The following is a 27404-nucleotide window of genomic DNA, read 5'->3' on the forward strand; positions in this document are numbered from 1 at the left end:
AAGGGAGGGCATCGGTTCCCGAGAGACAAGATAATAAAAAATCGATGGATCAGTGCTATAAAACGCAAGGATTTTTATCTAAATACAAATTTGCGACTGTGCACAAACCACTTTAGACCTGAGGATTATGTTACTACCGGCTTTGAAACTGGTGAGTTTACAATAAAATTAATATATAATAAAACATATGTTTTTATTTATTATTTTTTAGTGTGATTAGCTTCTTTATTATACAGAGTTGGCGGAAGCAACAGTTCTACATAACTTGTCATATACAATATTATATTTTTTCCGCAGGTATTACACTGGTGAAAAACATTTTGAAGAAAGATGCAGTGCCATCCATATTTTTATGGAGAAAAAAATTGGACATTTCGCAAGATGCTTGTTCCAGACGACAGGAGCAAAGAGAGCTGAAACTAAACCAAAACAGGCTGATGGTTAAGAGAGCCCCATTTCCGATTCATGTCCAGCTGTTGATGTTGAAGAAAATGACAAGCTTATGGAACCAGTCCTCCCTCTATCTAGTGAAAACACTAATCATTACATAATTGACATCCCTATCAGTTGTGAAATTGAAGTGAGAAGTACCTCAAACTTATGTAATGCAAGTGTCAATCAAAGCATCGAAGAAAGAGCATCCTGTCCTAAAGCAAAACCTAAACTTTCTCAAAATAAAACTTTTGTTAACGCTGCCACTGAAACCATCTTGAAGAATACTTTTACTATAGACACATTTGGTAACAAGCCAGACGCTGTAATGTACTATACTGGTCTTGAATTCTTAGAGAAGTTCAAATTAGTTTTATATAGTTTAGGTTTAGGTTGTAACCGAACGGAGGAGTGATATTCCCCCCGATTTAGATTTAGGTGTCACCGACACGGTCGCCACTCGATTTTAACCCCCAAAACGAGAATGGATAACGCTAGATATTAGGATTTTCCCAACCTTTCGACGCCTCGCTGATTCCTCTTTCCTTGTTTCTGTTTCAGGTCGCCCCGTTGCCGCTGGATCTTGGATCGTCGATGGACCAAGCACCTCGGACCTCTTCTGGACTGCAGCTGTGCACCGCTGACTGTGTCTCTGGATCTGCGCTGGACCGACTTAGGATCTCCCCGAACGGACTTGGGATCGCCCACAGGTAAGTATCAGGATCAGGTAAGTATGTCTTTTAGGTAGGTTATCCGCACACGAATAAATTTGAGTACTCTGATTTCTTTTATCAAATAAAATATAATCTATTTTATTTTATTTCAGGTTGTACAAATTTCGCGTGACCGACTTAAGTTTTAACGCGTCTACCGCGGGATATGTTACGCAGAGTCTAAGTGTTGATCGTAAGGCTCTCAAGACCAAATCGACTGTACTTGTTGAAGCTCTAGCGCGGAATCGTCGATGCTTGGGCTCCGCTTGGGCTCCCGACTTCGGGGATGACTCCCCACTCCGGCGTGGATCCGCCCTTTCACATCTGTTACACACCTGTTCGCCTTACAATGGCAGGTGCCGCACGTCGCTTCCGCGTTCCTTTGAGACAGATGTTGCCTCGAACAAAAGGCCTATTGTGTTTTGTTATTCGCATTCCAACCGTTCTGAACAATGGCTCTCGCAATAACAAGTTTTTCATATCTCTCGAATATTCCTTCGAAGATCTACCCGGTGTCCCATTTCCGCTAATTAATAATTAATTATCCGTTAGTTTGAATCATGCCATTAACTTCTGCATCAGAGTTGGGACCCCGCGTTTACAACTGATTACCTATAAGTAACGCTTCGCTCGCGGTTTCGTGAAGCCTCGTGGTACGGCCACTGGTCACTTGTCGCATACATTGGTCAATCGTTCTATACGGGCTCGTCTACTTAGCCCGCGACGGTTGTTTTACCGTTCCTATTTCATCATTTTGGCTTTTTCTCCGCGAAATCCGTTTACCATGTATCCCGGATTTCGTGGTCACCCGTTACGCTCTCTCCGATATACCCGGTGCTCCTATACGCATGCGAGTCCTTGGTAACGCTCTCGCGCCTGCCCTACTTTCGATCAGTTGACCGATGATCGTGATTCGTTTCTGGCAACGCCCCGTGTGCGCCCCTGGTCTCCATACGCCGCCCGGTTGACCCGTTTGCCTCCGGCCGTTACCGCACCTCCGTGGTATCTCGATTTTACGTTCCGGGCGTTCGGCACGCCGCTCACTCGTATACTGGTGTTAGTCTCGCCAACTATTACCCGCTCGCATGGTCGGTTTGCCGGCTTGACCCTCCGCTCGCTCAGCTCGTTTACCATTCTACTTGGTAACTCGATTTCGCGAGTTCCCCATTGTGCCTATCGATTGCCGGTGTCCGCGGTGTTTTCGCGGCCTACTTATCCCTATGTCACCATCAATTTGTCATGTGACCTCGTGGTTCGCGTGGTTCCCTTACCATCCCGCATGGTAAGGCGATCTCGTTACCTATTTGTTCGCTACGTTATCTGTTCGCGGTAATCCTCTTTTTGAGGTGTTCTTGTTACCCTCGCGTCGTAACTTTATTGCTCGCGTCGTTCATTTACCCGGTTCGCTTACCACCACATGTGGTAAGCCGATTTTTGGTTTCGCACGCTTCGTCGGGCTTTCGTTGGTCGCTTTACATTGTTACCTATCTCTGTGATTCGTCCGCGTTGTTTTTTCCCGCTCCGCCCGGTGGCTCGGTTTATTTGATTACCCTCTTGTTCGTGTGAACGCACCTTTACCGCGCACCAGTAGTTCTCATCCCCTTCAGGGGTTATCTACTTGAATCTTCCCGATCTTTTTACTTTTTGTCCTTAATTTATCGGGTCTGTATCCGCTTGATACTCGGGACAAATTAAACTTTGAACTTATTTAAACAAACCAAAAGTAATCTTTTTATTCAACGCAATTAAACCTTTTTCCTCGTTCAGACGAGTTTATACAAACCTCAATTATAATTGTCGTTAACGCAAACATCCGCAACGCAAACAAAAAAAAAACGCAAATCTAAATGTCTGTAATAAACGAAAATATACCTTTTGTGCCTAGTCATTCGGTAAGTTCCTTCGACGGTTTTTACGTAACGCTCAACCTAATATTTTAACTCTTAAGCCTATTTATGTTAGTATATACATTTTTATCCACATGGCGCCTTATATAGTCGCCCCGCGTCGCATGGCGCTCAGCCGCTCCGCCACCGTCGCTGCGTCTAGTTTTGCCGCCCGGACTATACGCCGCTGGGCCTGTATTGTCTCAGGGCTGGCTCGCTCATCGCTATCTTTGGGTGGTGATGCCGGTTTGTACCCCTTCTCTCCCTGGTCGTATTTTACCACGGGGTGTGGCAGTATTACATCTCCCATGATCCTCGGTTGTTTCCTCGTCTCGTCGTTGGTCGTCGCCAATGCAGCCGCCGGCTGCAAGGTCCAGCAGCTTATGAGCTAAAGTACCGTTATGATACGGTATCAAATATTAGTGTTGAGGATCAATTTTTTATAACTCTCATTAAGTTGAGGAGAGCCATACCTGATTTAGGTTTAGCTTACATGTTTGATGTCAACAAAAAGACAATTCAGAATATTGTTATTACATGGATATGTTTTATGTATTGTCAGTGGTCTGAAATAGACATATGGCCTAGCAAGGACCTCATAATGTATTATATGCCCTCAGGATTTAAACAGATGTATCTTTCAACTAGGGTTATAGTAGATGGAACAGAATTTCCTATCGCTGCTTCTACAAATCCTACATTTAAGCAAACAATCTTTAGCACATACAAGAACAAAACTACGTTGAAAGTATTAGTTGGTGCAACGCCTAGTGGACTTATTTCCCATATTTCGCCAGCTTATGCGGGGTCAGTGAGTGATAGAGCGATAGTTGAAAGAAGTGATCTTATTAAGAAGTGTGATCCTGGTGACTCTGTAATGGCTGATCGTGGATTTACAGTCCAAGATTTGTTTGTTCCAAGCCAAGTATCCATAAATATACCAGCTTTTCTAAAAGGCAGGACTCAGTTACCAGGCATGACTCTTCTTAAAGATCGCAAACTTGCCAACAAAAGAGTCTACATAGAGAGACTCATAGGCTTAACAAAGACGTATAAAATTTTAAAAACTGAATTTCCTGTTTGCTATGTAACTGTAGGAAGTGAAATTTTCTATGTGTGTTGTATTCTTTGTAATTTTCGAGAAAATATTGTGAGTGCAGATGCGTAAGGTTTGAAAAAGGATATCTATTTGAAAAAGGATTTTAGGTATGTTGCACAGGAATTTTGTGTACTCTTGTTTAAAATAATCATTTGATTGACAAATTGATTGATCAGATACAAAATAAAATACAAAATGAATGCAATGCAAACTGTTTTTTTTAGCATAGTTACACTTGAACATACAATTCAATACCGAAAAGGCCTGCATTAAAATCACTTATTGCTATACAATTTACAATAAAACAATATAGCTACATCACAGACCATTCTATGAAACTATATAAAATACAAAACATTTGAGACATAAAAAAAGACAACGTAGAATAAAATATACAATAATACTTTCATAGATTTAATAATAAATAATTATATATAGCATCTCTCTCTGTAGATACAATATTAAAAACAAAACAAAACTTGCAATTTTTTTTCTTTATATATCTGCCGTATCATATTCATTTTTAATTGATTTTATGTAAAAAAGTTTATCATTTTAAAAGTAACTAGCATAATGCATAATAATCTGTAAAACATGGCTTGATGCCGGTAGATCAAAAATTAAAAATAAAATACTGTTTTTTAAACATTTTTGTCTCCACAAAATATATGAGATATTTAGTTGCTTAAGTCAAAATGTAAGTATATGCTCTGAGTAATGCTTGTAATAATACTTATCTAAAAAACTTGGAAGAAAATACTTCTCATAAAACAGATCAAGTTTAGATAACATTACACTAATAAAAGTAGGATCTTGTTCAATTGATATTACCTTTAAATCACAATAGGTATAAACTACCAGGTAACAAACTTTTTTTTGCAACTGATAACTGACCTTGAATTTGGTACATATATTGATGGTCAGGTTTTAAACATAGAGAACCTTTTTCATCAAAAGAACAAATTTGGCACAGTAACTAGATTTATCACACTGTTACGTGAGGAGTATGGGTATTTTACTTCAATTAGATCATTTTGTTCCAACAATCTATCTGGCGAAACAGCTAAATATGGGCGTTCCTTTGACACAATTAACCCTGACTCTTCTACCTTAAATTTATTTCCAGTATATTCAATATATTTACAGATGGCAACTTCTTCATTAATGATACCATGATCCATTGCCGCACTGTGTATTTTCTTTGGATTCAGCAGTCTTAAAGCAAGTGATCTCGCAGCCTCTTCCGTGTAGGAGACGAAGGAAAGGCTTTGTCTCTTACAAAACAATATGGTAAAATAGGTCCTCCTTCCCTAATCGCTGCTGGCTGTGGGATATTCATTCGACCTTCATCAAATGCTTTTCCTATAGCACTGTCCTTAAAAATACCGCCATTATTTCTTCGGCTATAAGCTCCAATATCCACAAAACGGATAATGTAATATGCGCAGATAGCCATAAGTACTATACTGTGACTATTTTTATAATTAAAAAACGCTGATCCAGCATTATTGGGACATTAAAATCAGAAGGATTATTTTTAATTGTACTTCTTTTTAAGTTATATTATACACTAACAATTTACACACTTGAATAATAACGTGCTTGCCATCTATGGCTCCAATACAGTGAATAAAATTCCACTTTTCATTGAAATCATTGGCAATATCTAACCAGTCTTTTTCTTCAAGCTGGTTTTGAAGAACCAAAGGGGACAAATAATCCCAAATTGCTTTGCACGTTTCATGTATTAGTAGTCACTGTTGTCATCCCCACAAGATATTGATAAGACATTGATGTCATCGAATCTCCGGAAGCAAGATATCTACAATATTTTATATAATAATATTCACATATATGCATTAAGTAAAAATGTACAACATTAGGTTTGTTCGTGTCGCATGTTCCAATTCTTCTATTCCAATGTGCTCTAATACGTTTACCGCAAACAGACCTATTGTTTCATATATACACTAAAAATATACTAAGTTAAAAAATTTAATTTGACTGAGCCAAACAAACCTCAAGGTTAATGCCAATCGTTCTGGTGGTGAAATAGATTCTCGAATAAAGTCTTGCTTCTGTAATTTGTGTGCGATTTTTCTTAATAATTCCTCCAATTGAGTTGCAGTCATTCGGAAATAATTATGAAATCGTATGTTCTCCAATATCAATTTTGAAACCGATGCAAAGAAGAAACTGTGTTCCTTACAATTTTCAAAAATAGGAGCTGCCCAAAACCTTTTCTTCTTATATTTATTTCTTTTTTTTTTTTAACAAACACATCGCAGCAACTGCAGCAGCTATACGTCGTCTTCTAATTTGAGTTATAACCGCCACTGTATGTCTATAATATTTTACGTACTCGATGTATCGATTATAATATTCCAACTCCATTTTTATACTTGTTGCGGTTGTCAGGTTATGTACTTAGCAATCGTCGCTTTTTAACGCTGCTTTGCGTTGGGGTGGAGTGTGAGTAAAACGCTAGCTTATATTCGCTCCATGAAAAGGATAGGGGCGATAGCGAACAGCTTTTTAACGCTGCTTTGCGTGGCGGTGGAGTGGGGGTAAAACGCCAGCTTTTATTCGCTGCGTGAAATTGCACCTTTAGCCATACAGCAATCTTTAAAGTGACTAGATGTCATACGAACCTTCCTACGAGTAAATCGCAGAGGATTATTAGACTGACCACGAGTTTCTATCTCTATTTTTACCACATCTTCATCTGCCACATCAAGAAGGAGCATGGATTGAAGCAGTTTATTTTTAAGATTCACTCGTGAATATGTATGATTTAATTCTACGCTATAGGGATTTGCGGGAACAAGAAGGTGCTTGAAAGGCATGCTCGAATTAAATGATGCACACAAATTATGAAGTCTTTCTTTGCTATATTTTCCCCTGTATTTTGGAGGTCTGGGATCAAACGGATTGGATGAATGGTTACTTTTCATGAAAGCAGCTTTCAATGGAGTGCCTTGGTACTTCTTCTTTGGTTTATGGAAAGTTTGTAACTGTTGAGTACATGCCTGTCTCAATATTATATTACCTTCATGTACCATTTGTTCAATTCCAAGGAGCAGCACAATAACATGTTTGCAATGAGCTGAGCTTCCTTCTCCTGCAGCATATTTACAATGACTGGCTTCTATTACAGCTTTAATTGTAATCTTGAGATATACGTTGTAAGTCACTTTTTTGTACATCTGGGCATGTATGTACCAGTCTTTTAAAGTAAAAAATGTCATCCCTTTTGCAGCATCTGATATATTCTAAAAACTTATCCTTGTACATGGCCTCACCCATATCATTTTTTTTCTCAAACCTTTGAACAAAAAATATGAATAATAAACAAGTGTAGAAATACTTTTACTTATACAACTGCAAAATGCAAGTTACCTGCTTGTATAAAAATTAATATGAAGCTTGGTGATTTTTGGTAAAGTTGATTTAGCATTTATATCCTTAAATTGTTCGTCCGGAGGAAGATCAAACTGGGGAAGGACTGGATCTAAATTGACTTCGATATTAAAATTGTTATTGTTTACATATGCTGTCAACCTGGAGGGTAGAAATAGAGATTGATGACAGTTTGCACAGTAACATTATTCTAACCTCAAATCTTTATGCCTTACAAACAGTTTATTAAGGTTCATAGTTGAAGACTGTAAATATTTATCTTTATATCGAGATAATGCTTTTTTTTACCATCTTTCATTAAAATAATAATAACTTGACAAACAAAACGTATTTACCTTTCTACAAGTTCAATCTTTCTTCCTCTCAAAGGTGCTCCCCTCTTCCTCAATTCTTCCTTCAATTCTGCAATTTTCATTTTAGAAATATTATTCTCCAAATCTATTCTCCAAATTTCTCCACTCATTAAACTTTCCACATTAAACGTAAACAGTATGACACGTCCCCAATCTCGGTGCTGCCCTCTGCGCTGAGCTTGTCATCTCGCCGTCCCCATAGCGACTTTCTCGCGAAATAAAGTATTCTCTGCTTAAAAAAAAAAAACGTAATATTAGTCGTTTATGTTTCTCAGTACTTAAAATAATTGCTATATTTTTTAAATTTTTTTTGTTAATAATTTTAATAAAAAACGACCGCCGGCTAAAAACTTCTGAAGGTCACTCAAGAGGATGTCTGTGAAGTTGGCCCCCCTCTTTCAAAATTCGGAAAAATTTATTAGAGTTCTGGATTTTCCAGCAAGAGTTCTAGAGTTCTCTGTAGTTTTTAAAAAGAGTTCCGTCATTTAAAGTGGTGAAAACACCATTTTAAAAATGGGGGGGCTAACTTCACGGCGCCCCCCATTTAAAAAAAAAATGAACTTTTTACGGTAGTTCCGGATAGATTTCGATGAGTTCTAGGGTTTTCTATAGATTTTAGAAAGAGTTCCATTCAAATAAGCCCAAAAATTGATCTCAAAGTTGAACAAAAAATTTCCCCATTTTTTTAAATAAATTTTTTATGGTAGATTCAGAAAGATTTCGATGAGTTCTAGAGTTTCCTATAGATTTTATAGCGCTACAACCAATATTTCAAAAGTTACAGCCCCTCAAAGTACCGCAACTCGAAAATATTCCAAGTCCCGGGGGTAATTTTTTTTTTTTTTTTGAAATCGGCAGTTCTCGCTGGAGTTCTGGTGGCCCCCCGAGAAGTTCTATCGAAAACTATTAAGGTCCGAAACGATCCGATTAATATTTCAAAAGTTACAGCCCTCCAAAGTGCGCAACTCGAAAATTTTCTAAGTCCCGAGGGGTAATTTTTTTTTTTTAAATCGGCAATTCTCGCTGGAGTTCTGTTGGCCCCCCAAAGAGTTCTATCGAAAACTATTAGGGTCCGAAACGATCCGACCCATATTTCAAAAGTTACAGCCCTCCAAAGTGCGCAACTCGAAAATTTTCTAAGTCCCAAGGGGTAATTTTTTTTTTTGAAATCGGCAGTTCTCGCTGGAGTTCTGGTGGCCCCCCGAAGAGTTCTATCGAAAACTATTAAGGTCCGAAACGATCCGACCCATATTTCAAAAGTTACAGCCCTCCAAAATGCGCACCCTATAATTAAAATATTTTTTTTCCGGAGTTCTCGCTGGAGTTCTGTTGGCCCCCCAAAGAGTTCTATCGAAAACTATTAAGGTCCGAAACGATCCGATTAATATTTCAAAAGTTACAGCCCTCCAAAGTGCGCAACTCGAAAATTTTCTAAGTCCCGAGGGGTAATTTTTTTTTTTTAAATCGGCAATTCTCGCTGGAGTTCTGGTGGCCCCCCGAAGAGTTCTATCGAAAACTATTAGGGTCTGAAACGATCCGACCCATATTTCAAAAGTTACAGCCCTCCAAAATGCGCACCCTATAATAAAAATATTTTTTTTCCGGAGTTCTCGCGAGAGTTCTGTTGGCCCCCCAAAGAGTTCTATCGAAAACTATTAAGGTCCGAAACGATCCGACTAATATTTAAAAAGTTACAGCCCTCCAAAGTGCGCAACTCGAAAATTTTCTAAGTCCCGAGGGGTAATTTTTTTTTTTTTAAATTGGCAGTTATCGCTGGAGTTCTGTTGGCCCCCCAAAGAGTTCTATCGAAAACTATTAGGGTCCGAAACGATCCGACCCATATTTCAAAAGTTACAGCCCTCCAAAGTGCGCAACTCGAAAATTTTCTAAGTCCCGAAGCGCACTTTGGAGGGCTGTAACTTTGAAATATGGGTCGGATCATTTCGGACCCTCAGAGTTTTCGATAGAACTCTTTGGGGGGCCAACAGAACTCCAGCGAAAACTGCCGATTTCAAAAAAAAAAATTACCCCTTGGGACTTAGAAAATTTTCGAGTTGCGCACTTTGGAGGGCTGTAACTTTTGAAATATGGGTCGGATCGTTTCGGACCCTAATAGTTTTCGATAGAACTCTTTGGGGGGCCACCAGAACTCCAGCGAAAACTGCCGATTTCAAAAAAAAAAAAATTACCCCTTGGGACTTAGAAAATTTTCGAGTTGCGGTATGCACGGGCGGTATGAGGCGCTCCCCGGATTTGCGATTGGTCAACAAAATTTCTCGAAGGACCAGAGGGCCCGTGCCCTCGCGAAAGCGAATAAAGCGAAGCAAGCAAGCGAATATCAAAAATGCGAGGCGACTCACCGTGTCGTTGCCCGGCGCCTCCTGGGTGTCGACGTCGTCCTCCCGTTGGCGAGATCTCTGGCGTGCAAGGCGAAAGCGTGCAACCGTCCGGTATAGCAAGCGGGCACGGACAGGCAGGTATAGCAAGCAGGCACAGATAGGCAGGATAGTAAGCAGTCACAGATAGGCAGGATATCAAGCGATTAGGCCTTCGTGGTCTGCGATAGGCGACCGAGCACTCCGAGTTTGCACATGCAAAAACGGTAACGTGTGAGCTTCACGACGTTCGACTGGTGAGTGCCTCTTCGGCGTTCTCCGGCTCGCGCACCTGCGAAGTACGGCGCGAGCGAGTACCGAATTCTTCTCATAATTGGGGATGCCACCCGTGGGCGGGCAGCACGAGTCGGGTGAGTCGCGCGAATATTGACAAGTGTATTAATCGCGATCCACCGACGTTTCGCTAATAGGCGCGATAATTTAACCCGGTATAATTAGTCAATACGAAAACCGTACCATTAACAATGTGAAACGACAACACGAAATCAATCTTATAATTAACTACTATTTACACTATGATACATGGCGGTGCGCCAAACATTACCGCCCACCAAAATACACCGTATTTTCTATGTTTGAGCGGGTCCCTCCGGTGAGCCGTCCATCGGCAGAGGGCACAGCTTCACCAGAGGGCGACTAAGGAGGCCATCCGCCGTCCTCACTGTAGCGACCCGGGCGACCCCGTCACGACCCGGATGTAATTCCTCGACGCGCCCTCGTCTCCACGCCAGAGGAGGGGCGTTTTCGGTTTTAGAAGGACCAACGTGTCCTTTGATATCGCGTCAGCCGGCTTTAACCACTTTGGTCGTTGCTGGAGGGTGTGTAGATATTCTTCATGCCACCGTTTCCAGAACTATTGGTGCATGTGCTGCACCAGCTGCCATCGATCGAGTCTGCCTATCGGCACCGGGTCTAGGTCGGGATAGGGGACCGCTACGAGCGGTTCTAATGTGATAAAGTGCCCCGGGGAGAGCACCCCGAGGTCGTGGGGATCCGAGCTGGTGGGGCACAGAGGTCGGGAATTCAGGATGGATTCTACCTGTGCTAGGAGGGTACTGGATTCCTCCACCGTGAGGATCTGCGCTCCCACCACGCGTTTTAAGTGGGTCTTTGTCGCCTTAACCCCCGCTTCCCAGAGGCCACCAAAGTGTGGCGCGGAAGGGGGGTTAAAGGACCACTGGATTTGTTCTCGCCCTGAGGCCGCCTCCATGCAGCTGACGAGCTCGCGCTGAGCCCCCACGAAATTGGTGCCGCAGTCGCTGTAGATCCGCGAGCAGCGACCGCGCCTAGCGATGAAACGCCTCAGAGCCGACAAAAACGAGTCTGTAGATAAGGAAAAAGCAAGTTCCAAATGAACCGCCTTTGTGGTAAAGCAAACGAAAATGCACACGTACGCCTTGAACGGCGTTGCCCCGCGAGAACGACGATTATATACGAAGAAGGGGCCCGCGTAGTCGACCCCGGCGATTGAGAAGGGTTTGGCCTGACGTACCCGGTCGAGCGGTAGGTCCGCCATGGGCGGTTGCAAAGTACGCGGGTACGCCCGGAAACATTGGTAACAACGCGACAAACAACGTTTGATGGCCTGATGGGCCCCCAGAATCCAAAAATGCTGCAGTAGTAGGTAATGCAACGCTCGACGCCCCGGATGCAAGTGTAGGCGGTGGGTGCGCTCTACTATAAGTTCCGTGAGCCGGTGCTTACCGGGCAATAACGCGGGATGCTTGGCCTCATGAGATATTGCGGAGTGCGTGAGTCTACCGCCCACCCTGAGGACTCCGCGCGCGTCCACAAAAGGGGCGAGTTGTCGCAGAGGTTTAGAGCAATTCTGATTGCGTTTTCAATCTATCGAGATCCTCTGCAAAGCGACAAAATTGAACAACTTTAACGAGGTATAGCAGGGTTGAATGGAATTCGACTTGGTCTACAACAAGAGTTCTGTGAGGTGAATTCGACTTGAGTCGATTAACAAAACGAAGACAATAAGAAAATATTCTAACGAGTTTATCCAATGACGAAAAACGATCGAGAAGCGAATCAACAACAGAAGCAGAGTTTACGACATCAGCAGGATTTACAACAACAAAAGCATGAGATTTTTCTTCCTCCGGAAAATCGTCATTTTCCAATATCGTTTCTGGAGTGGGTTCGATTTCGGCGAGCCACGCAGGGCCAGTCCACCAAAGCTGATGATCCACTAATTCTTGAGGAAACAAGCCCCTTGAGCAACAATCGGCGGGGTTAGACTTGGTGTCGACATGCCTCCAGCAAGAGATATCTGTGTTGGACTGGATGCGGGCCACACGATTACGCACAAACGTCTTCCAATGGTGGGGGGCCGAACGTATCCAGGCGAGCGCGACCTCGGAATCAGACCACGCGTACGTGCCGTCGATAGTAATCTTAGGCCGGAGAATGTTCCCGATATACTCCGCTAAGTCCGACAGTAAAACGGCTGCGCAAAGCTCGAGTCTCGGCAAGGTGATGGCCTTAAGCGGGGCCACCTTTGACTTGGCGCTAAGCATTTGAATCAGTACCCCGTCCTCGGCGACGATTCTAATATATACAACGGCTCCGTAGCCCTGTTCGCTCGCGTCACAAAATCCGTGTATCTCCCGTCGGATTACGTTGGCCATGGCGATAGTACGAGGTATGCGAATGGAAGCTAGCGCGGGGAGTTCCGATTTGTATCGTCCCCATCGAGAACATATTTCCGAAGGAGGCCTATCGTCCCACTCTAATTTGAGCACCCAGAGTTGCTGTATCAGTCTTTTAGCTGCAAACGTAAGGGGAGTCAGAAAGCCTAACGGGTCGAAAATACGAGCCAGTTCCGAAAGAATGGTGCGTTTGGTACAATCTCTGTCCAACGGGTGGACCTGAAAGCCGAAGTTGTCCGTTTGAGGATACCAACGAAGTCCGAGAACCTTGAGAAACTGATCTTCCGAGGATTCAAACGATAGCAATGATTGACTGCAAAGCTCTGGATCGAGATCTGCTAAGACTGACGGATGGCTGCTGGCCCATTTCCTGAGCTCGAAACCCGCGGTTTTGAGCAAAGCTTGTAGCTGCCGCTGAAGCTCACGGGCTTCCCCCTCAGACTCGGCGCTCGCCACCACGTCGTCGACATAGACGCTCTCCTCCAAGACCGCCGCGGCCAGAGGGTAGCTCACTTTGCCTTCCGTTGCCAATTCCAACAAGCAGGCGATTGCCAGGAACGGAGAACACGTCAATCCAAAAGTGACAGTCAACATCAAGTAGTCTAATATCGGATCATTCTCCGAGAAACGCCAGACTATTCTCTGGTAGTCACATTGACCGCGCTCGACCAAGATCCGAAGGAACATTTGTTTGACGTCCGCAGTGAGCGCCACGCGGCCTACCCGGAACCTCAACAATATCACGACTATATCCGTCTGTAACTTAGGCCCGGATCGCAATACGTCGTTCAACGAAACGCCGTTCAAATCCTTCGCCGAGGCGTCAAATACGACCCGCAATTTTGTGGTAGTGCTATCCGATTTAACTACCCCATGATGGGGCAAATAGAACACAGGTCCGTCCACCGGGAACGGCCGTTCAATCAGTTTCATATAACCGTTATTCAAATAATCCTGCATGAATTTGTTATAGTTCAATTTAAACTCTGCATCTAATTTAAAGCGACGCTCAAGTGCGCGAAATCTATTTAGGGCTACTTGACGCGTGCCGACAAAACAAGGCTTATCCCTTTTGAAAGGATACGATACAACAAAACGACCGGACGCGTCCCGACGCGTGGTCTGAGCGAATAATTCCTCGCAACGTTTATCCTCCTGCGAATACGGTGGGACCGATATAATCTCGTCTAATTGCCAAAATCGACTAAGAGATGCGTCCAACGAATCGAGAGTCATAAACAAATGTGTGGATCCCGGCGCCTGCGTTGATACCGAACCGACGAGAACCCAGCCGATGACGGAATTGAAGGCGTCTGGTTCGCCCTTCCTTCCCACGCGACGGCCATCCCGAAGTAACGACGCGAAGATTTCTGCGCCGATCAGGATGTCGATGGGACCGGGTCGGTGATACTGCGGATCGGCTAGCCGCAATCCGTTCAAATGTTTCCACGCTCTTCGCTCGACCTGACTGCTAGGTAACGGGGCGGAGATGCGCGGAAGAATCGTAGCCTCTACTAGGGTGCGCGTGCTTTCCTTGCCCTGTGCTTGTATTACAAGTGAGGTGCGGCCTCGAGTTGCAGCCGCCTTTGTATCATTTACCGCGAGAACTACCGTATGGCACTTGGTTCGTCCGAAACTACCCCTCTGCCTGCAACCTTCGGAGATAAAGTTTAGCTGGCTCGCGCTATCTAACAGAATACGAACGGGGAAGGGATTTCCGTGTGCGTCGAGCGCTTCGGCTTGTACCGTCGACAACAATACGATTGGGTTCGACCGCGCGACACTAGCCATGCTAACGAGGGGTTCGCTTCCCTGCGATGACGTTGTCCCCGATTCGGAGGGTGGTTCGGCGTCTGTGGGTGCATTCGCCGAGCCCGAGTTCTGCTCAAAATGCAGGAGCGTGTGATGTTTGGCCTTACACGACCGACACGTCCACGACGATGGACAGTCATTAACGCTGTGGCCCGCGCGGAGGCAGTTTATAGCACAAGTTCGAAGTTTTAGCCGTTGAATGCCTTTTCTGAGGGGATAATTTCAAGAATCGAGGGCATTTAACACGAGGTGTTGTTCTTTGCACACCGGACACTCGGCGGTTCGAGTTGCGAGCGACGAAGCCGGCGCGGAATTCTTTGACGAAGTCGACTGAGACTTTTGCGACGTATTTTGTGAGCTCGATACTGACGCGAGAACCCGGCAGTGATCAGAGAGGAACTTTGTGAGTTGCGTGAATTTCGGTATTTCCTCCGCCCGGTATTCAGATTCGAACTTCTCGCGGAGCGAACGAGGGAGCTTCTCCAGCAAGAATTTGAGAAGGAGATAATCCCAAGCGTCTGTAGGAAATCCTAATAGGTTCAATGCTCGCGTGTTCTCGGTGAAGGTGCTCAACAGCGTGCGCAGGGGGACGGCCGACTCCGACTTCAACGGCTGAGCTTTCAGCATCAAGTCCACGTGATAATCCGCCAAGTCTCGTTTGTTTTGATATCGCGAAATCAAGGCGTCATAAGCTATCGCGTAGTTATCGGCGGAGAGAGGGATGTTCTTGACGACGTTCAGCGCTTCTCCTTTCAAGCAGAATATCAGGTATTGATACTTTTCTATGGCAGGGACGTTCCGGTTTCGTGAATAGAGATGTTGTATAACGCGATGAACGAGGGCCAAAGCGTGAGATCTCCCGAAAATTGCGGAAGTGAGATCTTGGGCAATTTGACCGATGACGTCTGGGCCGGGGCCTGCGGGACCGGAGCGGCTACTCGGTCGGCGCCCACAAATCTCTCGTAACGCCCGATTACCGCAAAGCGCATCTCGTCAAAGTCCCGGCGAATCGAATCCTCCGTTTCGAACTCTTCATCTGAGGCGTTTTGTATTATCTTGAGGTGGGTTGCCTCAAAGTCCTCGACCAATCTGGTCACGATGGGATATCGCACGAGGAAGTTCGGTCTCTGACTTACATTGTCCGCGGCGAGCATCGACAGCTCATGAATCTCCCGCATACGTTTCACGCATAACTCGCGTTTGGTTACATTCCCTCGACTCATGATGCCCGGAATACAATCACTAGGTCAACCAAGATGACGATAGCAGCTCACTTCGATGTGAGAATATCAACAATGCCGGAAGCTAACGGTCGTCAAGTTCCGAAATGTTCGCAAAACAAAACAACTATCTCCTTGTTGTGATGACGAGTCGGCTCGGCTCGAATTTCTGTTCGAAAGCACGACGGATATTTTCGAGAGGCTATAATAACGATTCGTACAATTTCAAAACGACGGTAGGTTGATGCAAAATAATAGGGTGCGAGCACTGGCGGTAGAGGGGGATCAAGTAGGATGATTAACGAGGAAGATGGTTGCAAAGGATACAAAATAATATAATAGTTAGACCAATAATAAATCAACAATCAGTAATCAATAATCATCAAAATCAAAATTATCAATTAAATTGGCACAGGTACCCGGTTACGACAAAGAAATTGCACTCAGGCACTTATCTGATCGAGCCTCAGTAATACGCGTTGCGCGCGGTCTTACTACATAAGCGGAATTTACGACATGATCATACGACATGAGCGGTATACCACATGAGTAATCCACGCCACAAGCATTAATTTATTTGGCTCAATTCCAATCACAATCTCCAATGACTAATTGAAATATTATATGAGTGCTGATATATTTTATCCCGAGGACCAGTGCCGCCAAACAGTGTTGTCGATCGATGGCAAATATTCGCAAGCGTTCCAACGATCGAGAAAATGTGTATGTACGCATGTATTTTCGAATTGTATCGAAAACACACCCGGTAGCAACGAACAAGTATCGCGTGTTATTATCAACGCGAGCTTATGTAGAAAAAATGTGTATATACGCTGCCGGCCCGTGACCGAGCGTCAAGGCCGTCGACGGCGCGGCGAAAACGTATGGCTTAACCGAGAATATTCCAATGTTGAATATTTCGGTTAACGACAATATTCAATAACGAATGACAAAAGCAATTAACCACAAAGCGATCAAACGACAAGTTTCCCGCGCGTATTTTCGTCGCGAAGCAATGTTGCGGCCGAGAGATATCGCGGCGGGTGTAGAATACGCGACTGATTAATTGTAATGCAATCGCGATCAAAACTACTAAGAAATGCTATCCACGAGCGAAAGGTCGGCGTTATTGCTTTAGCGCGCGGATCCGGCTCGAAGGACCAATGCACGGGGGCTATGAGGCGCTCCCCGGATTTGCGATTGGTCAACTAAATTTCTCGAAAGACCAGAGGGCCCGTGCCCTCGCGAAAGCGAATAAAGCGAAGCAAGCAAGCGAATATAAAAAATGCGAGGCGACTCACCGTGTCGTTGCCCGGCGCCTCCTGGGTGTCGACGTCGTCCTCCCGTTGGCGAGATCTCTGGCGTGCAAGGCGAAAGCGTGCAACCGTCCGGTATAGCAAGCGGACACGGACAGGCAGGTATAGCAAGCAGGCACAGATAGGCAGGATAGTAAGCAGTCACAGATAGGCAGGATATCAAGCGATTAGGCCTTCGTGGTCTGCGATAGGCGACCGAGCACTCCGAGTTTGCACATGCAAAAACGGTAACGTGTGAGCTTCACGACGTTCGAACCGGTGAGTGCCTCTTCGGCGTTCTCCGGCTCGCGCACCTGCGAAGTACGGGCGCGAGCGAGTACCGAATTCTTCTCATAATTGGGGATGCCACCCGTGGGCGGGCAGCACGAGTCGGGTGAGTCGCGCGAATATTGACAAGTGTATTAATCGCGATCCACCGACGTTTCGCTAATAGGCGCGATAATTTAACCCGGTATAATTAGTCAATACGAAAACCGTACCATTAACAATGTGAAACGACAACACGAAATCAATCTTATAATTAACTACTATTTACACTATAATAGATGGCGGTGCGCCAAACACGGTACTTTGAGGTGCTGTAACTTTTGAAATATTAGTCGGAGCGTTATAAAACCTATAGGGAACTCTAGATCTCGTCGAAATTTTTCTGAATCTACCATAAAAAACTAATTTTTTTTTTTAAGTGAAAATTTTTTGTTCAACTTTGACATCGATTTTTGAGCTTATTTGAACGGAACTCTTTTTAAAACCTATAGGGAACTCTAGAACTCATCGAAATCTATCCGGAACTACAAAAAAAAATTCATTTTTTTTAAATGGGGGGCGCCGTGAAGTTAGCCCCCCCATTTTTAAAATGGTGTTTTCACCACTTTAAATGACAGAACTCTTTTTAAAAACTACAGAGAACTCTGGAACTCTTTCTGGGGAATCCAGAACTCTAATAAAATTTTCCGAATTTTGAAAAAGGGGGGGCCAACTTCACAGACATCTCAAGAGGGTAACCTTGACAACATATGTCAAGATCAAGGTCATTGGCAAGTGGGGTCTTTTTGTAAATAATTACCCATATAAAGATACTGAAATCAGATTCCCCCCCCCCTCCGCACTTTCCATAATCTCATGCACAGGTCAATGTGCGTGGATGTTGTGGCGTGGGCGGGGGGAGGGAGGGCTTTGCCCACCGCACCATCCTCATGCACGGGTGGTGTGGGTGAGGTTGAAGCGTGGATAGGTGGGGCTTTGTTGTCCCCTCCGCACCACCCCTAGGACACGTCTTCGGCGTCTTTTAGTCAACACACTAACTCTCTTAGTTTCTCGAACTGGCGATTTTGGCAAGAAATACTTCTTCCTCTTCTTCTTCTTCTTCTTCTTCTAATGGCTTCTGCACACAGGACGCCGAAACACTTGCCGCGCGGCAAGCTAAAGCTTTTGTCGCCGTTTCTTTCTCTTCGGGCTTCTTGGCGCATTCCTTGCAGCATATCTCCTTGTTTTTTTCGTTGTCACTACGTTTCTCGTTGTCATCAACGTATATCACAAAATTATCGACATTCTGATTACAATCATACTTTTTCGTGTCAAGAATTTTTCTTTTGGTCCCTGTTTTTTTTTCGGGGTGCACAGTGTTTTTCTTCTATTTGGCAAACGGCTTTCTTGGCATTATTTGTCGTCTAGTTTATTAAATTAGTGTTTATTAAATTAAAAATTTTCAACATTGGAATATTTAAATTAAAAAAAGATTACAAAATTTATAAAATTTGTTATGTAAATTTTATCAGAATCTTTGTCGAGTGTGTGAAGTTGGCCCTTTCTTTAAAATTCGATAGTTCTGATTAGAGTTTCAGCTTCTTTTTGAAGAGTATAGGAGTATTTTTATGTTTAAAACCGAATAGTTTATTTAAAGAATTTTGACGACTAGAGTTCCTGATAAAAAGAAAAAATTTTTTGATTTTTTTTTTCAAAAAACAAAAAAATGATAGTTTGATTTTAAGCCAGAATAGTTCTAAGTAGCTCATTTGATTTCTTTCGAAAAGTTCTCGAGTTCCTGATAAGTAAAAATTCCCAAACCTTAGAATTGTTTTAAAATTATCATCAAAACTTATGTAAATGACGTTCACGGCAGACCTTCTTAATTAGTGACCGAATTGTTTTCAATTATAGAAATTCCTTTCAGAATTCTTAGAGTTCTACTAAAAAACGGAACTCTTGTCAAAACGTCTAGAACTTTCAAAAAAAAATTTAATGCGGACTTAGTCGAATTTCACGCGTCGCATTTTCGAAGTCGAATATCTTCTTAAAATTAGCCATTAAGAAGTTAATATATTATGTCTTGCTCAACATTTAGAAATTAAGTTAAAAGTACCAATATCCGGACATGTACCTATATTTGGACACCTTTATTTATAAGTATAACGCGAATTAAAATCAAAGATAAAAATATTTTTTCTTGTAATTTGAAACTTTAGTTATGGTATCCAAACGTTTATTTCTATAAATTTATATTTTTTTTAAAGGTATCGAGACATAGGTACGTGTCCAGGCATTGGTACATTTACCTACTCTTAAATGTCCGGGTATAGGTACCCTTTATACCTTAATTGGATCTGAAAATTAAATAATTTTTCTCCGCACGAGCCAAAATAATTAGTAAGATTTCTTTTTTCTATTATATGCAAAGTTAAAGATAAACTTTGTATTCTTTTGTATTAGACATTTAATCATTTTTAAGTAGAATTAGTTGTTCGAATTTTTATTATATAATTTGTATAGGACAATTAAAATTAAATTCATATAATTAATTGCATCTTTAAGCTTATCGGTTAAATGAGTTTTTATAAATGACAGCATTTATCTTGTGTTTTTACTAAATCTAGAATTTATTGGTACCTACAGTACATTTACGAAAGAGTACTTTTTAATGAAAAGTAGATTACAGCGGATATACTGAATAGTTCTAGTTTGTGAAAATATTGTTTTTTTAATGGTACCACGTAAATGTGATTTTTAAAAAAGGTAAAAAAATAGCGCTAAGTGCGCTTCTATAATATACATTATAATGATACGCGAGATTCACTTACGTGTACAAGCTAAACGTCTATTGTTTTCTATTTTGTATACATTGAGTATAATTATGTTTTTTTTTTTTAATATTTAAAGACGCACACATAATGTCATCGGTTGAAGTTCGGCCGAAACAGTCGTTTATTATAAGTTTTAATACGATATTGTAACTCGCGATTTGGCGTGAAAACGTGAGTTTTCGTTACCGCAGAGAGAGAGAGGGAGAGGGAGAGAGAGAGAGAGAGAGAGAGAGAGAGAGAGAGAGAGAGAGAAATCTTGAGTTTCCCAGTGTACATGGATTTTTACGTAAATTTAACATTGTAATGACTTAACGCATTTTTATTTTTCGATATCCTCTTTCTATATTTGTAAAAAATATATAGAAGAATGGTGCACGGAAAGAACGGTTTTGCTGAAGTATTAAAAAATTTAACTAGATACAGATCTGAAAATAATTTTGTTGCATTATCAAAATAATTATGTAAAACATCAAACTAATTACTAAAATATCAAAATTTTTACAGCATTATCATCATACTTCAGCGACTTACTATAATTATTTTAATGGTGCAACAAAATTATTTTTAAACAGAAAACCGTTTTTTTCGGCTTTTGTTTGCACTTCACAAAATCGAATTTTGTACCCGTAGTATCTAAAAATTTAACTAGATACAGATCTGAAAATAATTTTGTTGGTCCATCAAAATAATTATGTATAATTTAAACTGATTGCTAAAATGTCAATTTTTTTACAGAATTATCATATTTCAGCGATTTACTATAATTATTTTAATGGTGTAACAAAATTAGATGTATATTTAGCTAAATTTTTAGATACTTTAGCAAAGCCGTTTTTTTCGTGCACATAATTTTATCTGGGTCTAAATATCGCTAATATATATCACTAATGTAAAATATACATAAAAGAAGCCAGTTGTTGCCATTTGTACACACATTAATCTAATAATTTTTTTGTTTGAACGTTGTTGGAATATTATCGAATTATTAGAGAATTTTAATATCTTGAATTCGACTGATCGAGATTCAGCGGAAAGGCAAATATGTATAATATATAAGAAGCTTGAAGAAGTGCAGGATGTCTTTACTGAGATTACCCGGAAAAGGAACAGACAGTATCTGAACATTTTTAATCCTTTAGGGGCCTGTGTACATAATTATGTACTAAAAAATAAAAAAAACCAACTAAAAATTAAATAACTTTTATCAGGGATGTCTTTTAAGACTACCTTATAAATTATAACATTTTACTCCAACGGGATCGATGTGTGGCCCCTAAAGGATTAAAGAAAGAGAAAGTTACTACAAATGGATTAACAACACGTAATGAGTTAATATTTATTTTAACTGGCTCATTAGATTAGTGTGATTATGGCATTTAAAATTATCATGTGAACGTTATTTGTTACCTTATATATTACTTTTTGTAAATTACGGCAGAAAGGACAAAAAGTTTATAGACACATAGTTGTCTCATGTGTTGGCGCCGAACGACCGACGACACATATAGTTTGCCTAGTTTCGGCGGGTTGCACTGATCCCGTATTGTGGTAGGTCACTGGTAGGCGAGAACCGGTTGTCTCAGTTCCATTCTACAACTGCACGTGATTTGGACGTTCGTTTTGACCATTTCCGTGTTTGCCTTATACCTTACACCGACGGTGTCGAAGAAGACACGTCGATCATCGGAGATGTTTCTTCAAGATCCAAACAATGCACTGATGCTCCTGGAACTGAATATGCAACTGGCATCGCTACTTTTCGCGCAGTCACCGATCGCTCTACAACGCAAATTAGGTGAGAGGATGAATTCAAGCGCATGGGTATTTCAACCCCCATTGCTGCGCGGAGTCAACGTGGAGCTGCTTAATCAAAACTTCTGGCAGCAATTCTCCGAGAATAATACAGAAGTGACAATTACCAAGAGCGGTCGGCGCATGTTTCCGTCCGTTCAAATAAACGTAAACGGTTTGGAGAAACGTGAGAATTATTATGTCCTCATGGAGATAGCACCGGCCTCCGATCGCCGTCACAAGTATTGTGGATACCAGAACGGGAGCGAGAACAGCAATATGGGTGACTGGAGTTTTGCGGGGCCGGCAGAGCCGCAACAGCTTTTCGGCTATTGGATTTATAAGTATCCCGAGAGTCCGGCAACGGGGAGTCACTGGATGGACAATCCGATCAACTTCAATAAATTGAAGCTCACGAACAACATCAACGACCCCAATAATAACGTGGTATTAACATCAATGCACAAATACATTTCTAGGATCTGGATAGTTTGTTGCTTTGATACGAAGAACTACAACGAGCTCTTTACTCATTCAACCGCGTTGTTCGCTTTCAAGGAGATGGAATTTATCGCGGTGACCGCATACCAAAACGAGAACATCACGAAGTTGAAGATCAATAACAATTTATTCGCGAAGGGTTTTTGCGAGATGGGTCACGGTTCAAGCGAAAGCATCATTCGATCGATCATCAGGCTCAATCGGATTCCAGTCCCGACGAAAGGGTCTTATTGATCTACGACTCCGAATCGAATCAGCCGAACGAAACTCCCTTAAGGGTTCCAAGCCCATTAAAGCATGCGATTATCTTTTACTTTAGCCGGGGAGTCGAAGTTGGCCGGCCTTGCAACGTGGGAGAAGCGGACGCGAATCCCGCCACCGTTGCGAGTCGATCCCTGGCGCCGGGCGTGCTTGATACGCAGTATCCGTGCACTGCGTTTGATACAGATGGATATTCACGAAATAACTTATTACTATTTATTTCTATTTTAATTTGATACGGCTACCGGAGGCAAGTCTTGTCGAGACCGTGGACATGTTTGGACGTGTTTTGTCCTGAATAATTTTTGAAGATTGCTGATGCAGCGAGTTTGGATTGAATCTTTCGAGTCTGTATTTATTATATTTGACTTGTTCTTGGTCGTTATGTGATCTTGAGGAGGATTAGGTGCCATAAAATTTACAAGGAAGAAGAAGGAAGAAGAAGGCTATTGGGGGACACGGCTACTCGTGGCATGAGTTTCGTGCGTCAAGAGGCGTAATCGTTTCTCTACCCGATAACTAGCGCCTACTCTCGAGGAGCCAGCTACGTAGTCACTGGGTGTCCCCGCACTAATCGAGTCATCAATCTCGCATCGTGCGTGCAGTGCCCGGACCATTCGAGAACACAGGCGTGAAAATTCATTTTTAACTTCTTCATATTTACTGCGTGTTGGGGAGCAAACGGATTGACAGCCGAGAGCTTCCCAAATAACCGTGTTCTTCCTTGGCTCCATAACTCACCAGCGGCACTTAGGCCCGTATCACTACAAACTCTTAAAGACGCAGTCAGATCGCCATTGACGCCACTTGGTTACTGCAGAACGCTTTAAGCCCGGTCTACATAGGCCGCAGTTTGCAAAACGCAAGACACACGCACAGTCTACATGTCAATCTAACAAAGAGGTTAGGTTGACATGTAGACTGTGCGTGTGCTTGCGTTTTGCGAACTGCGGCCTATGTAGACCGGGCTTTACTTGCGACCGAGCCGTACTGAATCGGAACAGCCCCATTGCAGCAGTCCAGCGAGACCTCTGGGAGGTGGGCACATAACTTGACTGGGAGAGGCTATATATGTTCGCATCACCAGACCAGTAACTGACTCTGACTCCAGGCCCAAAGAGACTCGTGCAGAGAATCAAGGGCCTAAGACAGCCTGACTCCTCCGATACAATACGACAGTGCTCGCACCAGCGTAGTTTTCAGGCCACTTGAATCTTCGGATTCTAACACGGATTCGCCACTTTTTTCGCGTTCCTTTCTGCCACGATTTACAAAAGGTAGTAGGCTCGCCACGCGGACGGGAGCGAGGCCGCCGTAGCCAGCGTGATTACCGGTAGTAGGTCCGACCGAGAGAACGAGTACGTGCATACGCGATCGCGTACTTAACGCGGATCGGCGAGCGACCGGTCGGTCGGCCGCGTGTCCAGTACACGGCCAACAGTGCCTCCGATCACGTAATCTGACTGATCGTTTCTAGTATTATGACCACGCGAAGTAAGACCATCTCCGCTCGTTCGCCAAGCGGACGCTGATGATACACCTCACTCGTCATACATAAAGGCGAATCACACGATTTACTTGTAACGATTATCCCGGAAAGATCGACCGGCAGGAGAGGAAGAAAGAAAAAAATTTATCTGTAAACAGTATATCAGAAAGATTCACCCACATTCAATTAAGAATTACAACAGTATAAGATACGTCCTAGAACACTATCGAAAGTAATATACAGTTATTTCGTTCGAAAACACTGTATAAGTTTTGTCGCATATACACTGTTAAATTTGTAGTGTCAAATTACATATTTAATTTAAGCTAGTTTTAACCATTCTTATAAGTTGCTACTGCTACTCAGTATGTCGTTAATTTAACTAAAACAATGTTAATTTAATGATTAATTTGACTAATCAATGGAGTTAAAATAACATTCTTTGTGTTAAAATAATAAATTTTGACACACAGTAATTAAAAAGAACAAAATGTTATTTAACTCAAAAGGCATTGGTTTAAATTTTATTTTTTAATATTGTACTATCTCTTTAGGGGCCTGTGTACATAATTATGCAAATAAAAAAAACAAACAAAAAACAAAACAAAAAAAACAAGAAAAAACAATAAAAAACAAAACAAAAAAACAAAACAAAAATTTAAAAAAAATACAAAAAAACAAAAAAAACTTTTATCACAGACGTCTTTAATGGGATCGATGTGTGGCCCCTAAAGGAATACCATTTTTGATTTATATAGAGTATATAGACTAATGATTATATGTATAGAATATTTTGTAATTAATTGTAATTGCAAGCCATTTTATCATACATCATAAATCCAAGTGTGTTATTTCTACACGCATAAATGTTTAAAAATGACACATTTGACTGAAGCTCGTTTTAGTCAAATTAGATGAAGCATGTTTTGTTGCGTGTTAAATTAACACGTTTAATCGTATTAATATGTTCAACCGTGTTAAATGACATTATTCAAAACGACAGAATTGTGTAAGAAATGTGTAAGAAGAGCTTTAGTTAAAATAACATACTTGAATTTGCAGTGAATTAGCCGTATAGAAAAAAAATTTCTCATTATTTCATAAAATTATACATTTCTTTTTTAAATGAAAGAGAGTTACGCATGTTGCACGTAACTTTCTTCAACTTTTTAATACGCCATAAATGTCTGTACTCGATACATTAAATTATGCGTTTTACTCGTTGATATTGTTGCATCTTTAATCGATTATACGCGTATATATTGATGCTGCGAGATTTATGTCATTATATATATTACTCGTATAACGAACTCCCTCCGTGAATATATTTCCGATTTAAGGTCGATTTAGACATAACCGTGCCGTGCCCGTACCGTTTACGGACAGAAAGATTTAGACTCGTTTCACACGTAGGTATCCGACACCGGACTACTTATGCTGGATATCCGATCGATTTTCTTTATTTTCATAAATCGGCTATCGGACAAACGTGTAAATGCTCCCATATTAATCCAAACACTTCGCGATCGGATACCCGGCGTCAGTAATCCAGTGTCGGATACGTGTGAAACGGGGCTAGTCGAATTTCATCCGTTGCATCTTCGAATATCTTCTTAACTAGCCGGATCGCCACTAGTTAGTGGTAGAGTTGCAGGCGTTTTGATGGAAGTTTTAAGAAGATATTCGACTTCGAAGGTCTGCCGTGAATGTCAGTTGTGTTTTGATGATAATTTTTTAAAACAATTCTAAAGTTTTGCAATTTTTTACTTATCAGAAACTCTAGAATTTTTTGAAAGAAATCAAATGGGTTACTTAAAATTATTTTTACTTTAAATTAAACTTTTCTATTTTTTGAATAAAATTAAACTCTAGTACTCTAGAACTCTAGTACTCGTCAAAATGCTTCAGATGAGCTATTCAGAACTATTCGGTCTTAAAGTTGGTTGTGAAGTTAGCATTTCATTTTTTAAATGTTTTTTTCAAAGTGTTAATCGCCGGAACTCTTTTTATAAACAAAAAAATACTCTTCGAAAAGAAACTGAAACTCTAATCAGAACTAAAAAATTTTAAAGTAAGAGTGCGAACTTCACACACCCAATAGGTACATAGCAGAGTTACTTTTCTGCATTTGTCTTGCATTTTACGATTTTTATTTCAGATATTTTTAGACTTGAATTTTGTTTTCGTATTTCTCATTTAGATGTATAAATATTTTTCATACATGTAAAATTTTTCCGTTAGTTAATATATTTGTCCAAATTTCTGTGATTTTACTTGTTTCTTTATATATAGTGTAGAAAAGAAATTTGAATTAATTTAATTTGAAGTTGTTTCAAACTCTTACGAAGTGTTTTAATATGGATATGTCAGTTTTTATATTTATAAATTTTAGTCTCATGCATATTTGTACGCAATTTTTCGACATAAGAAACTAAATTAATCCCAATAATTATTTAAAAAAAAAATTATAAGGCATATATTTCAATATATGTTAAAGGGTTGTAACAAAAAGACGAATAAATTGTCCAATTTTATTTAACATGTATTTTAATATCAAAATTTAACGTTGAAGTTTTCGGACGCGCTGGTAAAAAAAGAAACAGAAACAGAGATTATTTAAAAGACCATATTTCCGAACACACAAATTGTTCGACTTGCTCTTTCGCTTTCTCTCTCTCAATTTTTCTCTTTATCTATTTATTTATTTATTTATGTACTATTTAAATCTTGCGCATCCTAAACGGTTTAATCTTGCTAATATATCTATGCTTTATTCACTAATATATTCAAAGTTATATGACACAAACATAAAAATTACGATTTGGGGAGGAAATGTATACGATATTTTAAGTCCGCATCTTCTTGAAATATAGTGCGCCACGTTAGTAACGCATTCGTCGCTTTTTCTGCAGATGGCGAACGCTAAGATAGCAAAATTAATAAAAATAATTTTTGTGAGCGTAAAACAACCTGACTTC

At 41.3% G+C, this 27404-nt stretch overlaps 3 protein-coding genes and 1 pseudogene across 3 annotated transcripts; 2 read left to right on the top strand and 2 right to left on the bottom strand.

The window, feature by feature from the left end:
• The first annotated feature begins 275 nt into the window (after positions 1–275).
• LOC143896070 (uncharacterized) lies at positions 276–4616 on the top strand. The gene is made up of 2 exons (XM_077403617.1): positions 276–818; positions 3403–4616. The coding sequence occupies exons 1-2, from the start codon at positions 503–505 to the stop codon at positions 4197–4199; spliced, it is 1113 nt and encodes a 370-aa protein (XP_077259743.1). The 5' UTR covers positions 276–502; the 3' UTR covers positions 4200–4616.
• Positions 4617–6752: 2136 nt separating this feature from the next.
• Positions 6753–7970, bottom strand: LOC143896071 (uncharacterized). Its single transcript, XM_077403618.1, has 3 exons — positions 7886–7970; positions 7530–7691; positions 6753–7455 (listed from the first exon to the last, which is right to left on the bottom strand). Exons 1-3 carry the CDS (start codon positions 7963–7965, stop codon positions 7290–7292), a joined length of 408 nt encoding a protein of 135 aa, XP_077259744.1. The 5' UTR covers positions 7966–7970; the 3' UTR covers positions 6753–7289.
• A 3182-nt stretch (positions 7971–11152) lies between these two features.
• Positions 11153–15395, bottom strand: LOC143896075 (uncharacterized). Its single transcript, XM_077403620.1, has 3 exons — positions 15036–15395; positions 12360–14837; positions 11153–11659 (listed from the first exon to the last, which is right to left on the bottom strand). Exons 1-3 carry the CDS (start codon positions 15393–15395, stop codon positions 11153–11155), a joined length of 3345 nt encoding a protein of 1114 aa, XP_077259746.1.
• A 629-nt stretch (positions 15396–16024) lies between these two features.
• On the top strand, positions 16025–23173 carry LOC143896076 (T-box protein 2-like; annotated as a pseudogene).
• Positions 23174–27404: the final 4231 nt, after the last annotated feature.

This window comes from Temnothorax americanus, unplaced genomic scaffold, assembly GCF_048541705.1.
Source record: "Temnothorax americanus isolate GAGA-0224 unplaced genomic scaffold, ASM4854170v1 Scaffold178, whole genome shotgun sequence".
Lineage (NCBI taxonomy): Eukaryota > Metazoa > Arthropoda > Insecta > Hymenoptera > Formicidae > Temnothorax > Temnothorax americanus.

Coding starts and splice junctions, on each gene's coding strand:
- LOC143896070 (XM_077403617.1), top strand. CDS start 503: ATGGAACCAGTCCTCCCTCTATCTAGTGAAAACACTAATCATTACATA. Junction 819..3,402: donor ATTAGTTTTATATAGTTTAG/GTTTAGGTTGTA, acceptor GCCGGCTGCAAG/GTCCAGCAGCTTATGAGCTA.
- LOC143896075 (XM_077403620.1), bottom strand. CDS start 15,395: ATGCTGAAAGCTCAGCCGTTGAAGTCGGAGTCGGCCGTCCCCCTGCGC. Junction 14,838..15,035: donor CTCGAACCGCCGAGTGTCCG/GTGTGCAAAGAA, acceptor CATTTTGAGCAG/AACTCGGGCTCGGCGAATGC. Junction 11,660..12,359: donor TTGTAAATCCTGCTGATGTC/GTAAACTCTGCT, acceptor TTTACCACAAAG/GCGGTTCATTTGGAACTTGC.
- LOC143896071 (XM_077403618.1), bottom strand. CDS start 7,965: ATGAAAATTGCAGAATTGAAGGAAGAATTGAGGAAGAGGGGAGCACCT. Junction 7,692..7,885: donor AAGATTGAACTTGTAGAAAG/GTAAATACGTTT, acceptor TCTACCCTCCAG/GTTGACAGCATATGTAAACA. Junction 7,456..7,529: donor ATTAATTTTTATACAAGCAG/GTAACTTGCATT, acceptor TTTTGTTCAAAG/GTTTGAGAAAAAAAATGATA.